This window comes from Sus scrofa, chromosome 16 (assembly GCF_000003025.6).
Source record: "Sus scrofa isolate TJ Tabasco breed Duroc chromosome 16, Sscrofa11.1, whole genome shotgun sequence".
Taxonomy (NCBI): Eukaryota; Metazoa; Chordata; class Mammalia; order Artiodactyla; family Suidae; genus Sus; species Sus scrofa.
Window position 1 is genome coordinate 52821455 of NC_010458.4, and position 14830 is coordinate 52836284.

Here is a 14830-nt window from a genome sequence, read left to right on the forward strand (position 1 = left end):
CTATGCTTCACAGCCTTCCTAGTGGGGGCACTGGGAGCTGTGTCCCAGGCGTCCTCTGGTTCTCCTTCCGCGCAGCCACAGTGGAAACGGCGGCAACCTCCAGGCTTTGCATAGTGGGAGTGGGGCGGTAGGTACAAGACGGCCTCGTGCAGCTTAAGCAATGCCCCCTACCCCGCTAGGGGCGCCCGCACTGCCCTGGGTGAGCCTGATTGGGAGAGAGTCACCATGCAGCCCCACACAAGTGGGCTCAGTCACCCCCAAAGTCGGAGAGACTCCTAGTCCATCTTTGGCTTTGGCTGGCAAAAAGCATGGTTGGGGCAAAGTGCTCAGAAAGGGAAATTGCCCAGGAGACATCGATGCGGGAAAGACTACCCCAGCCCCGGCCCCCGCCATCTCGAACCTCAGGTTCCCGGATCCTGGCCTGCCCGAACGGCCACCCAGACGGACCTTTCCTTGAGAGATCTTTTACACAAAATGAGGCACCAGAGAGAGAAAAAGATGTGTGTGTTTGTTCCCCAAAGGCCCAAGAATCGACGGTCACATCCTGGCAAAATAACAAAAATAATTCAGGAAAACAGAAACCAACCATTAAGCCTTATTTTGGAGAAAGAATAAAAGTGAAGGAAATTGGAAAGCGATGCCAATGCCAGAGGGAGGGGCTGCTTGGTCATCAAAGGCAAAGAAGGTTGCTCTGGTTTTTAGATATTCAAATCCCCAGCTGAAGGGCCAAAATTTCCCATCTCTAGGACATCATTCATTAGGGTATTTTTTTTTTTTTTTTTTTTTTTAGCGGAGAAAATAGAAGCATTTCAGGAAAACACTCAGGGAAGAGACCCGAAGCTCTGGGTCATCCTAGTTCCTCTTTGGGGTGTGTGTAAGTCCCCAGGGCCAGGAGGTGGGGGTGGAGGCAGAAACGCCAGGAACTCCAGCTCTTTCTTAGACTGCTCCCTTTCCTAGAGGCCTGCCAGTGCAGACAATTCCTCAGCCCGCTTACAACGAAGGTGCCCAAAAGCCCGATCAGGCAGGGCGGTGCAAGGCCCCAAGCGAGGCAGGGCAATGAGGCCGGCGCGAATACTACGGGGCTTCTGGGACATCACCCTGAAGGGTTTAGCCTTTAGGAGCTCCTGAGAGCCTGACCTGAAGGGGAGAAGAAGGGAGAGAGAGACCAACCTGGAGGAGGGAAGGAGGGGAGAGAAACTGATACAGAGGAAAATATTTTGGGAGACAAAAAAGGGAAAACTAAAAGGACTAAAAGAAAGGAGGAAAGTAAGGAGAGGACGCGAGAGTCAGAAATGGAGAGAGTAGTTGGAAATGGAAGAGAGAATATGACAAAGATGAGAAACTAAAAGCAACAGAGAACGAACTATATAGAGGAACATAAAACTGTAAAGAAAAGGAAAAAGGAGGCAGAGATCAAGAGTAACAAATAGAGGAAGACATAGAAAACGTCGTTGTGAAAGAAAGGGAGAGGCCAGAAAAATTTTTAAAGGACTGAAAGGGAGAAAGATAGAAGGAAAAAAAAAAAAAAAGGCGAACAAGAGGAAATGTTTATGGATGCTTCGAGTGTGTGTTTGTCGTTGTGGGAAGAGACCACCCGCTCCAAATCTCGTGATCGCGAAACTTCCCGCTTCTGAGCCCAGGTAAAGCAGTGGACTGCGCCATGCCACTCTCACACCTGTGCTTGGGGTACTGGGCGTTCCGGGCGCCCCGCCCCCTCCTGTCCATTGACGCGTCCACGGCTGCAGTGACGTCACAGGACATCACGCTCCACCCGCGGGCCCACTCAACCCAAAAGGGTGAGGGTGTCCCGGGGCTGTGCGCTGCACTTACTTGCCCAAGAGCCGAGCATTTGGGGACCAAGGAGGCTTGCGGGCTCCGGGCGCACGGCCCTCCCACAGTGCGCCCAGATAAACTGAAGCCAGTCGGAGGGGCCCGCTCTAGGGCCTTGTTGGAGAAAGGAGTGCACAATGGGTTTGGGGCTGGGGGAGAAGGGTGGGTTTCGCATCCCAAGAAGTTCGAGGTCACCGTGCCTCCCAACCCCCTAGGTGGATTTGACTTGGGACGACTAAATACCCGCCAAGGCGGGGCCTTTCGCGCCCCAACTCTGCCTGGCGCTGCTCTGCTACCTCGGCCTAAAATGCCCTTCTCACGTCTGCCCCATCCCGCGGGCACCCGGCCTGCGGGCGACCGGCACTCACTGACCTGCACCGCGGATCCTCCGCGGGGCCCGGGGCCGGGGTTCCAGCTGAGGCGAACACCGACGAGGCTTGAAGTGGAATCGCGCGCGCACACCGCCGCTCGGCCTCGACCGCCGCAGAGGTGGGGCGCAAGGCCGGGGGTCGCCAAACATTATTGGAACGAAAACGAAATAAAAGCGGCGTTAAGTGAAATAGCTAACTTTTTATTAAATAAAACGGCTTAAATAAAAGGAACGGAAAAGGAGAAGGGTGGACTCAGCCTTAACGCAGGGTGCCCCAGCCCCTGGAGCTTCCCCCAGCCGCCTGGTCGGCCGCCCCTCCTCCAGCGGCCCCCGCGGGGGAAGCAGGTGGCCGGTTTCTAAAGAAAAAAGCCAAAACTTTTATTATTTACACGTTTGGGCAAAAGTACAAAGTATAATACAGGCGCCCGGCCCGGGGGCTGCGGGCGAGGGGCGGAGAAACGTAAGGCGCTTTCTTTGTCAGGCCCGGGCCTGGGGCGGGACTGGGCGTGGGGCGGGGGCTCGGATTGTGCAGCCGCGCGGAACCCGGGCCCAGCCCCCCTCCGCAGCCAGCGAGGACGCTGCTGTGCCCGGGGGCCTACACGAGCTTGGCGGGCCCTTCCCCTCTCGGCCTCAGTTCCCCCCCCAGCCCGGCTGGGGACCCGGGGCGCCCCGCTGGATCGGGGCGTCTATCCTTGGCGACTGTGTGCTGGTGGCTCACACCAGAGACGTGACGGCGGGGACCTTGGAGCTATCCTCCTCCCAGGGCTGCAGATTCTGCAAAGCAAAGAGCGACGAGTTGTGCAGACAGAGCGGGTCGGGCTGGATAGAGTCGTTGAGGCTCTTTTGGAAGGCGTCGTGTTGCAGCTGCAGCATGAGCCGGCTCGCCTGCTGCCGCTCCGCCTCCCGCTCCTCCGCCGTCTGCCGCCTGCACCGGGGGAGGGAGAGGGACAGCACCGTCAGGCGCCCCGCACCGCGGGGCCGCCAGCGGGACCCCAACCCGCCCGGGAGCCGAGCCCAGCCAGGAGCCTCGAGGCGCAGAGTCCGTCTGCCTCCCGCTCGCATTGTGTGCCGGGCACCTGCGGGTCCGGGGAGTGGGTTAGGATCGTTTTTTGTTGTTGTTGTGCGCCAGGAGATCGCCAGGAGGGGACTTCACCCTCCGCCCACCTGCACGCCCGGGTATTGTGGCTTCGCCAACAACAAAGATTGTTTGCGGGTTATCCAGGGCAGGGCTATGTGTAACTGACTAGGCCTTCTGGGCAGCCAAGTCACTGGGGGCCGGATGGGGGCTGACGCTGCACCTTGCGGTGTCCCCGGGCCTGGTGGTCAGCCTCATCCAGTTCTCCCAGGCTCTGTCTCAAACCCCTCTTGCAGGATGCGATCGATTCGCCGTTCACGGGTTGGATCAAAACAAGGATCAGATTAAAAGAGGGCTGGGGAACTAGAGGGAGAATCTGAAGCCCCGCGTGGATTGTCGGGAATCCGAGAGGGCCAGGGGAAAGAGAGAGGGATTAGGGGATGCTAGGGGCCCGGGGTGGGGTGGGGTGTTGGGGTGCTCAGGAGACGGAATAAAACACCGAGAGAGTTGGTGAAGCTCACAAGAGACACAGGGATGGGAAGCCGAGGCGCGGGAGAATGAGGAGAGGCGGGCGGGAGGATGAGCTGGGAAGGAGTGGGGAAGCGCGACCCTAGGAGGGCGGGTAGGGGGAAGCACAGGTTGGGGAGATCGCAAGGCTGCGGCACGGGTCGGGTGAAGGGCGGATGCAAGGTGGGCCGGGCCTCTCACCGCCACTTGGTCCTCCGGTTTTGGAACCAGGTCTTGACCTGCGCGTCCGTCATTTTGAGGGACTTCGCGAGCGCCGCCCTCTCGGCCGAGGCTAGGTACTTCTGGCGGTGGAAACGCTTTTCCAGCTCGCAGATCTGCACCCGAGAAAAGGACGTGCGCGGCTTCTTACGCTTGGGCGGCGTCCTGTTCTGGTAAGGGTGGCCGATGCGCCGGGTCACCGTGAAGGGCGTGAGCGCCGCCGCCGCTGCGGAGACACACGAGGCCCCTTGAAGCCCAACCCAGCTCGACTGCCGTTCAGGCCCCATGCGGACCCAGTGCCTCCCGGTCGGGCGCAGACTACTCCGCTCTTTCGTTGGCCGTGCGTCCCCAGCGGCACCAAGCCGGTTGGGAGAAGTCCCCCTCTTCCCTCGGGCACAGGCTTATTTCCCCCAAACTCCCTGATTCCCCCCCTCCCCCATCCTTCTAAGGATGTCTCGGGCCCTGGGTGCTGAGGCTTCCACCGCCCTTGGGCTTCCGGAATCGTTTCCCGGAGTGGAGGACGTAGGGCGCGGCGCCTCTGGCCCGTGGAGAGCCGAGGCCCTGCGCCTGTTTGGCCACCCTGCTCACCTGTGAAACGGTCTTTCACGAAGCGGCGGCTACTCTCCATCCAGGGGAAATTGAGGCCACCCAGACTGGAGACCGCGGGCACGGAGGGCATGGCGGGCAGCGCGCTAGGCAGAGGCGGCGGCACGGCCCCGGGCAGCGGCCTGTGCGCCGGCACCCGGATCACGCCGGCGGGCGCCAGGCTCAGGTTGACACTGTAAGATCCCGCGTCCTCGAAGGGCGCGCCGAGGCCGGCAAAGGAGGCGGGCAGAGAAGGGTATGTGGCGCCCGGACGGCCCCCGGGGGGCCCTCCCAGGTAGCTGGCGCCGTCGGGGCCCCGCGGGGCTGGTGCGCTGTCCTGGTCCGGGCTGTTGAGGATCTGGTCGATGCCGAAGCTGATGGGCTCGTGCGGGTGCGGGGTCTGCGCGCTGGCGGGCGCCTCCATCCTGGGCGGGCAGAAGGGCTGGGTTGGGCTGGGCGGGGAGGCGGCTGGGTCCCCGTTACGGCGCGGCCATGGAGCGCCCGGCGCCTCTCGTCGCACTGAAACTTTGCCAAGAGTGCGCGGGCCCGACAGGCTCTGTGTCATCTTTCTTGAACCGAACCTGGAGTTTCCGCTGCTAATTCCTCTCCCGCCGCAGCCATTGGCTGCGATCAACAAGCCTCTCTCCTCCCATTGGCTCCCGGCTTTCAATAAAGGCCTAATTCATGGAAATAGGAGCTTAGGGACTGTTCCAAGGTGACATCATTTTAACAAACGAACAATAGGTCAAATTTATTAGCCAGGATAATGGGCGGCGGATATTAGCGCCCGAACCGCAGCCTCCCAAACCCGAAATCTAACGAAGCTGCAATTAGCAGACGCTCCCAGCTCCTTCAGGCCGGGGCCTTTTCCCCGCCGCCGCGCGGGGCGGGCAGGCGCTCTGCTGGTGAAATTATCGTTTGCCGAGGGGGTTTTCGTTTTCTTCCAAATTTTTTTCATCTGAGCAAAACCCAAACCATAAGAATCCTTTCAATTACAGCGGAGTTGTGACCTCGGAAAGGCCCTGCGGAATCCGTGGCAGCGTCCTCGACACCCCACAGCTGCCGGAGCAACGAAAGGGGCGCACCGCGGGGCGCAAGCTCCGCGCTCCCTGCGCGCGGGGTGAGGACAGCATCGGAGCATGCCCCGCGCTCCCGAGGACACCGACCCGCGTGGGGAGAATTCACCCCCGCCCGAGCTTCGGCCCCGGCGTTGCAACCACTTTGGAGACGCTCCCTGGCTCCCGCCAGGCAGACCAAGGCGTGACTCACAGGTGCCCACGCGTGCCAGGCCCGGCTGAACTAGGGACCTGGGGTCGCCCAGTGGGGAGCGGGATCTGGTCCCTCGAAGTTCGTTGCAAGATGGACGGGACTGTGGTCGCGCAGGGAGACCCGCCCGTGGCGCGGCAGGTGTGGGGACCTGGGGTTCCCCAGGGGCAAGGATGGGGGCGGCTCTTATTTAGAGCAAAGAGCGAAATTTCTTTGGGTAACCCTGGGTGCTGGGACTACTCGATGCTCTGCCCGAGCCCTTGGAGACTGTGCGGGCTGGCCGAAGAGCGCTGGTGACAGGACCGCACGCGGGGCGGTCACCCCCGCGTTCAGCTTCAGCTGTCACCCCAGGGGAGGCTTACAAAATCTTTTTCTACCTGCTAATTTAAAAATCGTTAGGTGCAAACGGCCTCGGTGGCCGAGCCTGTTCCTCGCGCTCCCGGTTTTGCCATCGTGCTGAGGGTTCCGAATGGTGTTCCCATTTGGGCCAGGTCACATCCCAGCTTGAGTGATCTTGAGCAAGCGACTTGAAATCTTTAGGCTTTGGTTTCCTTGTTTGTAAAACGGGAGTGTGTGGCTTGTGGGGTGGCTGTGGACTGTGAGTGAGATGTTGGGAGGCGGGTAAGGCCTGGTGCATAGTAGGGACCCAGAGGATGTGGCGGCCCTCCCAGGCCCTCCTCCCAGCGTGACAGTTGATGTATTATTCTTATGATTACTGTTTATTTGTTTGCAGTTTTATTTTATTTGCAGAGTCTCGGTGTCTTTGAGAGAAAGGCACATATTTGTCTCCATTGGGGTCAGTCCCAGGGGGCCGGGAAGGGCAGGAGGCGGCAGGTGGGGGATTCTTCCTGGTAATCTACCCCCAAGGAAGAGGGGCCTCAGGATTTAAAATCTTAAGGCCCGGGTCCCTGAGTCAGGTCACCATCCCCTCCGTGACCTTGGGCAAGTCTCTGGCCCTGGCAGAACCTCAGTGTTGGGTGGGGAGAAAGAGGCAGCTGAGCAGTGAGGGGGGAGGAGAGCAGGGTTCCTGGGCCCTGGGCAAGCCCTCCTCCGCCGGCCAGGACCTTCAGTGGAGTCTGGCCATTGCTCCCAGCTCTGGGAGGCTCCTGCTTCTAATTCAGGCTCGGCTACCATTGGTCTAGGGGTTTTGGGGGTACCCTGTTGCCTCTCCTGGACCCTCATTTTCCTTGTTTGTAAAACAGAAGGGATGATCGCTAGCCCCTGGGTGGCTGTGAGAAGTGAATGAGAGAAATTCTTTGGCATTGCCTGTGAAAAACTCTGGTGGTTATATAATAATAACCTGAAGGACAACAGTAGGGCAACTGTGGGTTGAGAACTTAGCAAGTGCCAGGTGTATTCCTCACGACAACCCCATGTGGAAAGGGCTATCATCAACCCCATTTTGTACCTGATGAGGGATCTGAGTCTCTGCGGCTCAAGCCGAATCAGAGGCTGGGGAGGGCTTTCCACCAGAGCTCCACTTCCTTCCTGGCTTCAGAGCTCTGGATTCCAGGCCTGTCTTTGCTGCTTCCCGGCTCTGTTAAATTAGATAACAAGGCCCACCTGCACAGGTACGTGGGCACCGAGTTAGGGAGAAGGTGTGGTTTGTGGCCCGTGGCGTGGTGAATAGCCCAGTGCTTGAGTTGGATTCCCATCTCAGTTTATCTGCTGTGAACTTAGGGAATCCTCTTTGTGCCTCAGTTTCCTCCCCTGGTAAAGCATCAGTGCCAGCGTCAGGGGATGGAGTGAGCAACGCCAGGTAAGCATTGGGCCCAGGGGTGAGGAAAGGCGCCTCGTCTCCCTGCGTCCCAGCTGCCAGAGCACCTGGGCTTCTCAAGCATCCAGCAGTAGGCGCTTTGGGCCATTGAGCACAACCCCCCTTTCTTCCCCAACCCAGACAGAACAGAGCTGTCAGGCAGCTCAGGTAAAGGAGTAGGTGGCGCAGGGCGTGGTCCCTGGGACGGTGTTCTCAAAGTGTGTTCCCGGACCAGCAGCATCAGCATCATCTGGGAATTTGTTAGGAATGTGCGCTCTTGGACCCTAGCCCAGACCTACTGAATCAGAAACCCTGGGGTTGGGTTCAGCAGGCTGTGTTTAACAAGCCCCCCAGGTGATTCGGATGCCTGCTCAAATCTGCTAACTGGTGCCCAGAATACTGTCCGTTTCATCCAAGTTTTAAAATTCATTGTTATAACATTGTGGGAAGATGCTCTCCTATTTGAAACTCTTATGTTGACTCTGTGTCAACAGATTTCATTCTCAGTGTTACTCAGTTATGCCTTTTGATCATATTTGCCGAAAGTTTGTCTATTGGCCTTAAAGAAAAGACTTTTATTTCATTATCCTCTTTTTAAATGTTGTTTCCTTCAGGAATGGTTTGTTTTATATTTATTAATTAATTTCTTCTTTGTTGAAGTGAAAATTTAGTTCATTTTGGTCAATCTTCCTTGTTTTTTCATGAATACATTTAAGGCCAGACATTTTCCTCCGAGTGCTGTTTTGGCCAAATATTGTTTGATGTTTACTTGGTGTTCCTGAAATTACTTTTTTTTTTTTTTTTTTTTTTGCTGTCCCTTTTACCTGCTATCAATTGAACAATGATAGAGATGGTCACACACACACACATTAGAATATCTCCAAGAACTAGGAGATGGCAGCCTGAACTAGTGAGGCCAGAAAGGCTCCAGGATGGAGAAGCTGGGAGAAGGGGAAGCACTGGTGGAGGCCTTGCTTGGTGTCATAGGAGAGGGAGGGGGGCTGCTGAGACGAGAGGCGGTATGTTGGCGTTTCCAATTGTCCCTGTGCAGGAGGACCCAGTTCAGGCTCAGTCTGTCACTGACTTCCTGTGTAAACTGGGACTCAATTTCCCTCTCTGCAAAATGGAATAGAATTGGTTTCAGAGCTCTAAAACATATTTGGGTCAGCAGCCCAATTTGAAAGATTGATGAAAATATTATGGACCACTTCCATAGACACAGACACAAACAGAGTTCCTGCTGTGAAACAGAGGGTTAAGGATCTGGCACTGCTGAAGCTGTGGCATAGGTTGCAGCTGTTGCTCAGATTCAATCCCTGGCCTGGGAACTTCCATATGCCTAGGGTGCAGGCAAAACAACAACAACAACAACAACAAAGCAAACAAAAAAACACATCAATTTGGCACACATATGTCCCAGGTTGCTTACCTGCCCATCCTCCATTCTTGGTTCACATGCCCTAGTTAGGTGTCTCTAGGGGCCCTTCCATTTCTCATGATGGAAGGTCCAAAAGACACATGCCCAAGCTCATTCATTCATTCATTTATTCAATATTTACTGAGCACTGAATCAAACTTTCTGGACCATGTCCCACCCTCAGGCATCAGTTTCCCCATCTGATAGTGGAAGTCATGTGGTTTGAGCTCTTCATCGCTGTCCCCTGCCCCTGACCCCTCTGCCACCATGGGGAGGGCTAGGGGAGATGGTCCTGAGGCATCTGAATGGCCTCCGCCACCTGGAGGAAGGCAAAAGCCACCTGGTGCCAGCGCTGCACAGTCATGAGACTTATGCGACCAGTTGGCTTAGGAATGTGAAGTCCCTTGCCCAGGGCATGTGGTGGAGAAGGGCTGGAGCTGGGATTTGAACCCATGACTGTCTTGACTACAAAGCCCATACTTTTCCCTTTGCCTCATATCCCCATCAAGGAGCAGATAGTTAAGACCCTAAGTCCTAAGACTGAGTGGGAGTAGAAATCAGTGGGGGTCTGAATGGAAGGCTAGGAGGGCTGAGCTCAGTTCAGCACTTGCCTCCCCCAGACCCGCCCACGGCTGGTGCCTTTCCACCTTGAAAGACCCAGGTCAGCTGTCACTTCTGCCCATCCTCTAAAGCAGCCCCCTCCCCAACCATTGTCTGTCTCTGTTTATTTTCATCATTGCTCTCTTTGCTTTCAGGACCAATCTTTACCCTGCTCACCAGCTCTCGTTGGCAGAGTCTGACTCATTCATTGCTTGATCTGTGGTAGGTGAATGAATGAGTGAACGTTGGATCTCCAGGAGTCTTGTGCTGAGTCAGACCCAGGCCCTGGCTTTAAGGATGGCCCAGCCTGGCAGGGAGGCTGGCAGCAGCACGAGGGAGCTGCCGAAGGGCTGGGGGTTAGGATGGAAGGTGTAAGACAGGAAGGGGGAGGGGAGGAGATTCCTTTCCCTGCTGCAGCGGTGGCGGCTGGTGGGGGAGGCAGAGGGAGAGGGGCTCGGCGGCAGGGCTGGCTGGGAGCAGGCAGGCTCCGGGCCGGTGGGTGAGGGCAGCACCAGGGCAAGCACAGGCGGCGGCCTTCAGAGGCGCCTCCACACCTGCTTTCAAGCCCTTGTTTCCTCTCACCCCATCAGCCATTTTTCCCATTTTGTGTTTTACAACTTTCCTTTCTTCCTGACAGATTTCTCTACTAAATTTGACTTCGTTTCAACACTTTTGTTGGGCAAATTACATTAAGATGGATGTTGCAGGTACGCTTTATGGTTTATTTATCGTGATACTGTTTGTATCTCACGCTTATAAATAACTTATGTTATAGCTTTTGTTTGTGGAAATGTAACTTACATATTTTATTACGCTTTCTGTAAACCTCAAAAAGAATCTTGTCAAGGAAGCGCTCTTATCAGCAATCCAAACTATGGGACGTAAAAACCAACACTAACATTATTTTTTAATATGCCAAGGAGGCGGGTTACTCTTGCTGTACTTTGAAAGGTTTGCTGTCATCGTAAACTTGCACCTCAATAAAACATTAAAAAGTCTCAGGAATGATTTTATAAAGTTCAGGGACGGGGGGGTGAATCAGTGGCAGAACCTATAGACATAGCATGCAAGGGGCTCAGGAGTGGCCTCTCTTGGGGAGTGACCTGCCCCATCTGGGGCTCCCAGGGGGTCCATATCCCTTCACCCAACCATTCTCAAAGCCCAGTGGTGAAGGACCTGGCAGAAGGGATGCTAGTGGGAAAGAAGCAGAGTTTGGGAGTCAGTCTGACCTGATTTTGAATCCTGACTTGTCCACTTTTTCGCTCTGTGGCTTCAGTCTGTCTTTTAGTCTTTTTTTGTTGTTTGTTTGTTTTCTTTCTTTCTCCTGTTTTTTGGCTGTCCCACAGCATATAGAGTTCCTGAGCCAGGAATCAGATCTGAGCTGCAGTTTTGACCTATGCTGGATCCTTAATGCACTGTGCTGGGTTGGGGATTGAACCTGAGTCCCTGTGTCCCAGAGACGTGGGAACTCCTAGTTTCAGTTTTTTTGTCTATCAAATGAGGATAATACTTACTTGACTTTCTCAGAGGGAAAATGAGATAGTGATTTGCAGTGCGGGGGGGGGGTGTCATTCAATGATAATGTTTCCAATTATTTCATGTTCATCCTGAGACTTTTTAGGGTCTCACTGCAGCATATGGAAGTTTCCAGGCTAGGGGTTGAATCAAAGCTGCAGCTGCTGGCTACGCCACAGCCACAGCAACATGGGATCCTAGCCATGTCTTTGATCTATACCGCAGCTCAGGGCAACGCTGGATCCTTAACCCACCGAGCAGGGCCAGCGATCGAACCTGCGTCCTCGTGGATGCTGATCAGGTTCCTTACCGCTGAGCCACAGCAGGAACTCCCCTCCTGAGGCTTTTACCCTCTTCCTCTCTACTCTGCAGTGCTCTGCTCCTCAGGTGCTCTTTCCCTCCTGCTGCAGTGAGGTGCTGGGTTCTCCCTAATGCTGCCTCCCTCCACTGCTGGGCCGCCTCCACCCAGATCAGGCTCCTATATGCCAGCCCGTTCACTTTCACCAGTTTCTCTCTCCAAACTTACCCTGTTCTTTGTTCTCACACTCAGCTCTCTGTTGGCAGCCAACTCACCAAGTCACTGATCTCAGCTAACAGCCACTGCCAGGCCAGTGGCACGTGGTGAAAGGGGCCTCCAGTACACCATAACCCAGAGGCACTTCCAGGTTGGCAGGGCCAGTAGAAGTGAGTCCCGGGGTCAAGAGGGCTTTTGTGGCTGCTCCAATCATCACATAGTACAGCGCCTTCATCCTCTGTTCTAGAGAAGCTGATTGGAAGGTACAGCAAAGACGGAAACCTCTAGAATGCAGGCTGGATACAGCTTTCTGGGGTCAGGTTCTTAGGTCAGTGTAGAAGGCAAGAGCTGTGCAGGCACAATGCCTTCCAGCCATTTGCTGCTTGACTTTCAGCTAAAGCCACTGGCTTGCGCCAGAGCCCCACGCTGCCTGGACAGGCTTGCTAGGGTCTCTTCAGAAGGGCGAGGTGTGCCAGCTGCAGCCACGCCTTCCTGTCATGCCCCCTCTGTGCCAGATGCCAGTTAGGGGGAGGCCGGCCTGAGGAACTGCCAGGATCATTTAATTTTGCCTCCTGCTGTTAAGATACCTGTGATCCGATTAGAGCACATGACAGATCCAGCTTGTTCTCCTTGGCGTAGGCTCCGCAGGACTGGGTGTGCCCTTGAGTGCTTGCAGCGTCCTTGGGATAGGGAGACCCTCCAGAGAGCTCCCCTGTGGGACTCCAGGTTTCCCCGGGGTCCCAATGATCCCTTGTGGAGGCCTCCCTTAGAGAGGCTGACTCTGGCAAGACTGTCGGGGGGCGGCGAGGGTGCAGTTCATGTCACTGACCCACTGGGTGGGGGGTGAGGGTGGGATCTGATGTGCACGAGAAACCTCCCCGCTCCCCCCTCCCTTTTCCTCCCTCAGAAAGGGCACAGACAGGAAGTCAGCCCTCCAAAGAGAATCAGGATTCTTCTTTCCTGATTCCTTTCCAGGTTTCACCGGAGAAACCTGCAGCCAAACTCAAGCTCTCTGGCAGAGAAAGGCCACAGAGCGCATTTCAGTTGGCGGCTTTAAGCGCGGCTCCTGAAGACCCCTGCCTCCACCCTGCAGAATCCCTTCTCTTGGGTGTGGGCTGGTCCTGGTGATGTCTGTCAGGTGAAGAGGATGCAGTGGAGGCGAGGGGCGCCCCTTCTCAGGCTCGGTCCGGAAGCCGTGACCCCCAGACTGCTGCGCCCTCCGGCTCTTCTGTCTCGCCTGCTCTGATAAAGCAAGATGCCACGTAGCGAGCTGCCGTACAGTGGGGCCACCAGCAAGGTGCTGAGGCTCAGTCCACCAGTTGGGAGGAGCGGACTCCTGCCCAGGGCCACGAGTGTCCGTGGAAGCAGACCCCTCCCTGCCAGTCTTGGCCTGGCCCACAACGCCGGCGGCAGCCTGGGAGACTGGAGGCGGAGCACCCGCGGGAACTGTGAGATAATAAGCAGTGTAGTTCTAAGCTGCATTTTGGGGTGATGTGTTATACGGTGACAGAGGTCTGAAAATACACATGGACACAGGTATAAACACAAACTGGTTTCAGCTCGGCATTGTCAGACATGGGCCTGAGAAGAGAGTAGGAACTCCTTTGAGGTGACACAGACCTGGCTCAGGTCCTGCTGTGTGACCTGTGTAAGCTGTGTACCGCCTCTGAGCTTTAGTTTCCTCATCCGAAAAGTGGGAGGAGTGCCGTCCACCTCCAGGGGCTGTCGAGAGGACGTGTGGGGTGAGCCCGGCAGATGTTCCGTGGCTTTGCTGAGGCTGTTCCGTGGCGTTGCTGAGACCATGCTGCCTGGTTGTAAATCCAGAAGCGGGGGTGGGGGTGGGGGCCCACCACGTCCTCCCCCCAGCAGCTCTCCAAGGCCAAGACGGAGCCTTCCCTGGGCAAGTGCACCTGGTGAGTTCTGGGGGGCATTTCAATGCAAATGCTATGGTGCTTTCAGGTCTTGGACCTTGTGAAGAAAACAGTGCCAGAAGGGGATAGGTCTTACCTGAAGAGTTTTTAGGGATGAATGGTGTGTCATAATAAGCCCTTGAGAAAGAGAAGATTCTCAAGTCAGACTTCTCTAGACTGTCAAAGGTTTATGAAGTTCAGAATTTGCCATCGCAAGGAAAATTGTAAACCCCACTGCTAATGAAATATAGTGTAAGGTCCAGGCTTACTTCTCCATTAGATACCAGAAGGAACCTTACACAGAACACACTTTTCCCAGATTTCCTGGATCATACATGGAAGATAGACGTTTTGAGGCAAACTTGGTGACTTTGCTTTTATGTGACAAGCCTGTCGTTACACTCAATTATCAAAAAAGCTTTCAAGAAACTCAAGTCTGATAAACGAAATTAAAACAAGATGCTGTGGATTTGCTTCTTCTTCAACAGTAAGGCCAGATCTTTCATGTCTTACCAGAAATAAAGGGAACAGTATTTATTATCCGCCTGAACCATGAGATCAGAGCAGTGAGATACCAAAGCCATTTGACAGAGGCACTCTCAAATTAATAGTCTAGTTACGGCCTATCACAAACTGTAAGGCCTCCTCCTTGTCCTGGGTTTGGGGTGAGCTGCAATCCCCATAGTACTAAGAGCTGTGGAAGGATGAAAGCCAGCTGATCCTCTCCCTTTGGAAACCTGTGCTTTGGCACCTAGAACTGTTTTGGGTGGCCCAAGAAGGCAGAGCTGCTTCAGATTTGTATTTTTAATTATTCACCTTCAGCTTTTCGAAAAAATTAAATGAAGGCAGAAGGACTGGGTGCTAGCAGCACCCAGAGCTACTTGCTGGGGCTACCTACTCCTTCTGAAGAAATATCTCTGCAGGCAGTAATTGCACAGCTTAATTCTTCTAGACTAAACCACTTCAGATTTATGCCAGTGAAAAGCAAACGTTGTTTGTAAGTCATTTAATTGTGTTACTGTCTCTCAACTTTATCAGATGCTGCTGAGGCAGAGAGGGCCGTGTGCAGTCCTGCGGGATGCTGTGGAGAGCTCCCAGGCTCGTGCTAAATGCCCACAGCTCAGAGTCCCCAGTGCTGCTTCTTCCAAGACTCAAAACCACCTACTAACTTAACAGGTTCAAATGGATGGGTCTCAATCCAGGGTTCACATTGGAGGCTGCGTCTCCCATAAATTCACAGCCTTGACTGCGAAACCATTAACTAGT

The 14830-nt window shown here is 55.1% G+C and overlaps 1 protein-coding gene and 1 long non-coding RNA gene across 2 annotated transcripts; one reads left to right on the forward strand and one right to left on the reverse strand.

Annotated features, from left to right (window-relative positions):
• On the reverse strand, window positions 2385-5263 carry TLX3 (T-cell leukemia homeobox 3). The gene is made up of 3 exons (XM_003134061.5): window positions 4590-5263; window positions 3984-4227; window positions 2385-3125 (listed from the first exon to the last, which is right to left on the reverse strand). The coding sequence occupies exons 1-3, from the start codon at window positions 5149-5151 to the stop codon at window positions 2915-2917; spliced, it is 1017 nt and encodes a 338-aa protein (XP_003134109.3). The 5' UTR covers window positions 5152-5263; the 3' UTR covers window positions 2385-2914.
• Window positions 5282-14765, forward strand: LOC102158929. The gene is made up of 4 exons (XR_002339546.1): window positions 5282-7611; window positions 9781-9847; window positions 10263-10332; window positions 12630-14765. It is a non-coding gene; the product is annotated as an uncharacterized LOC102158929 (long non-coding RNA).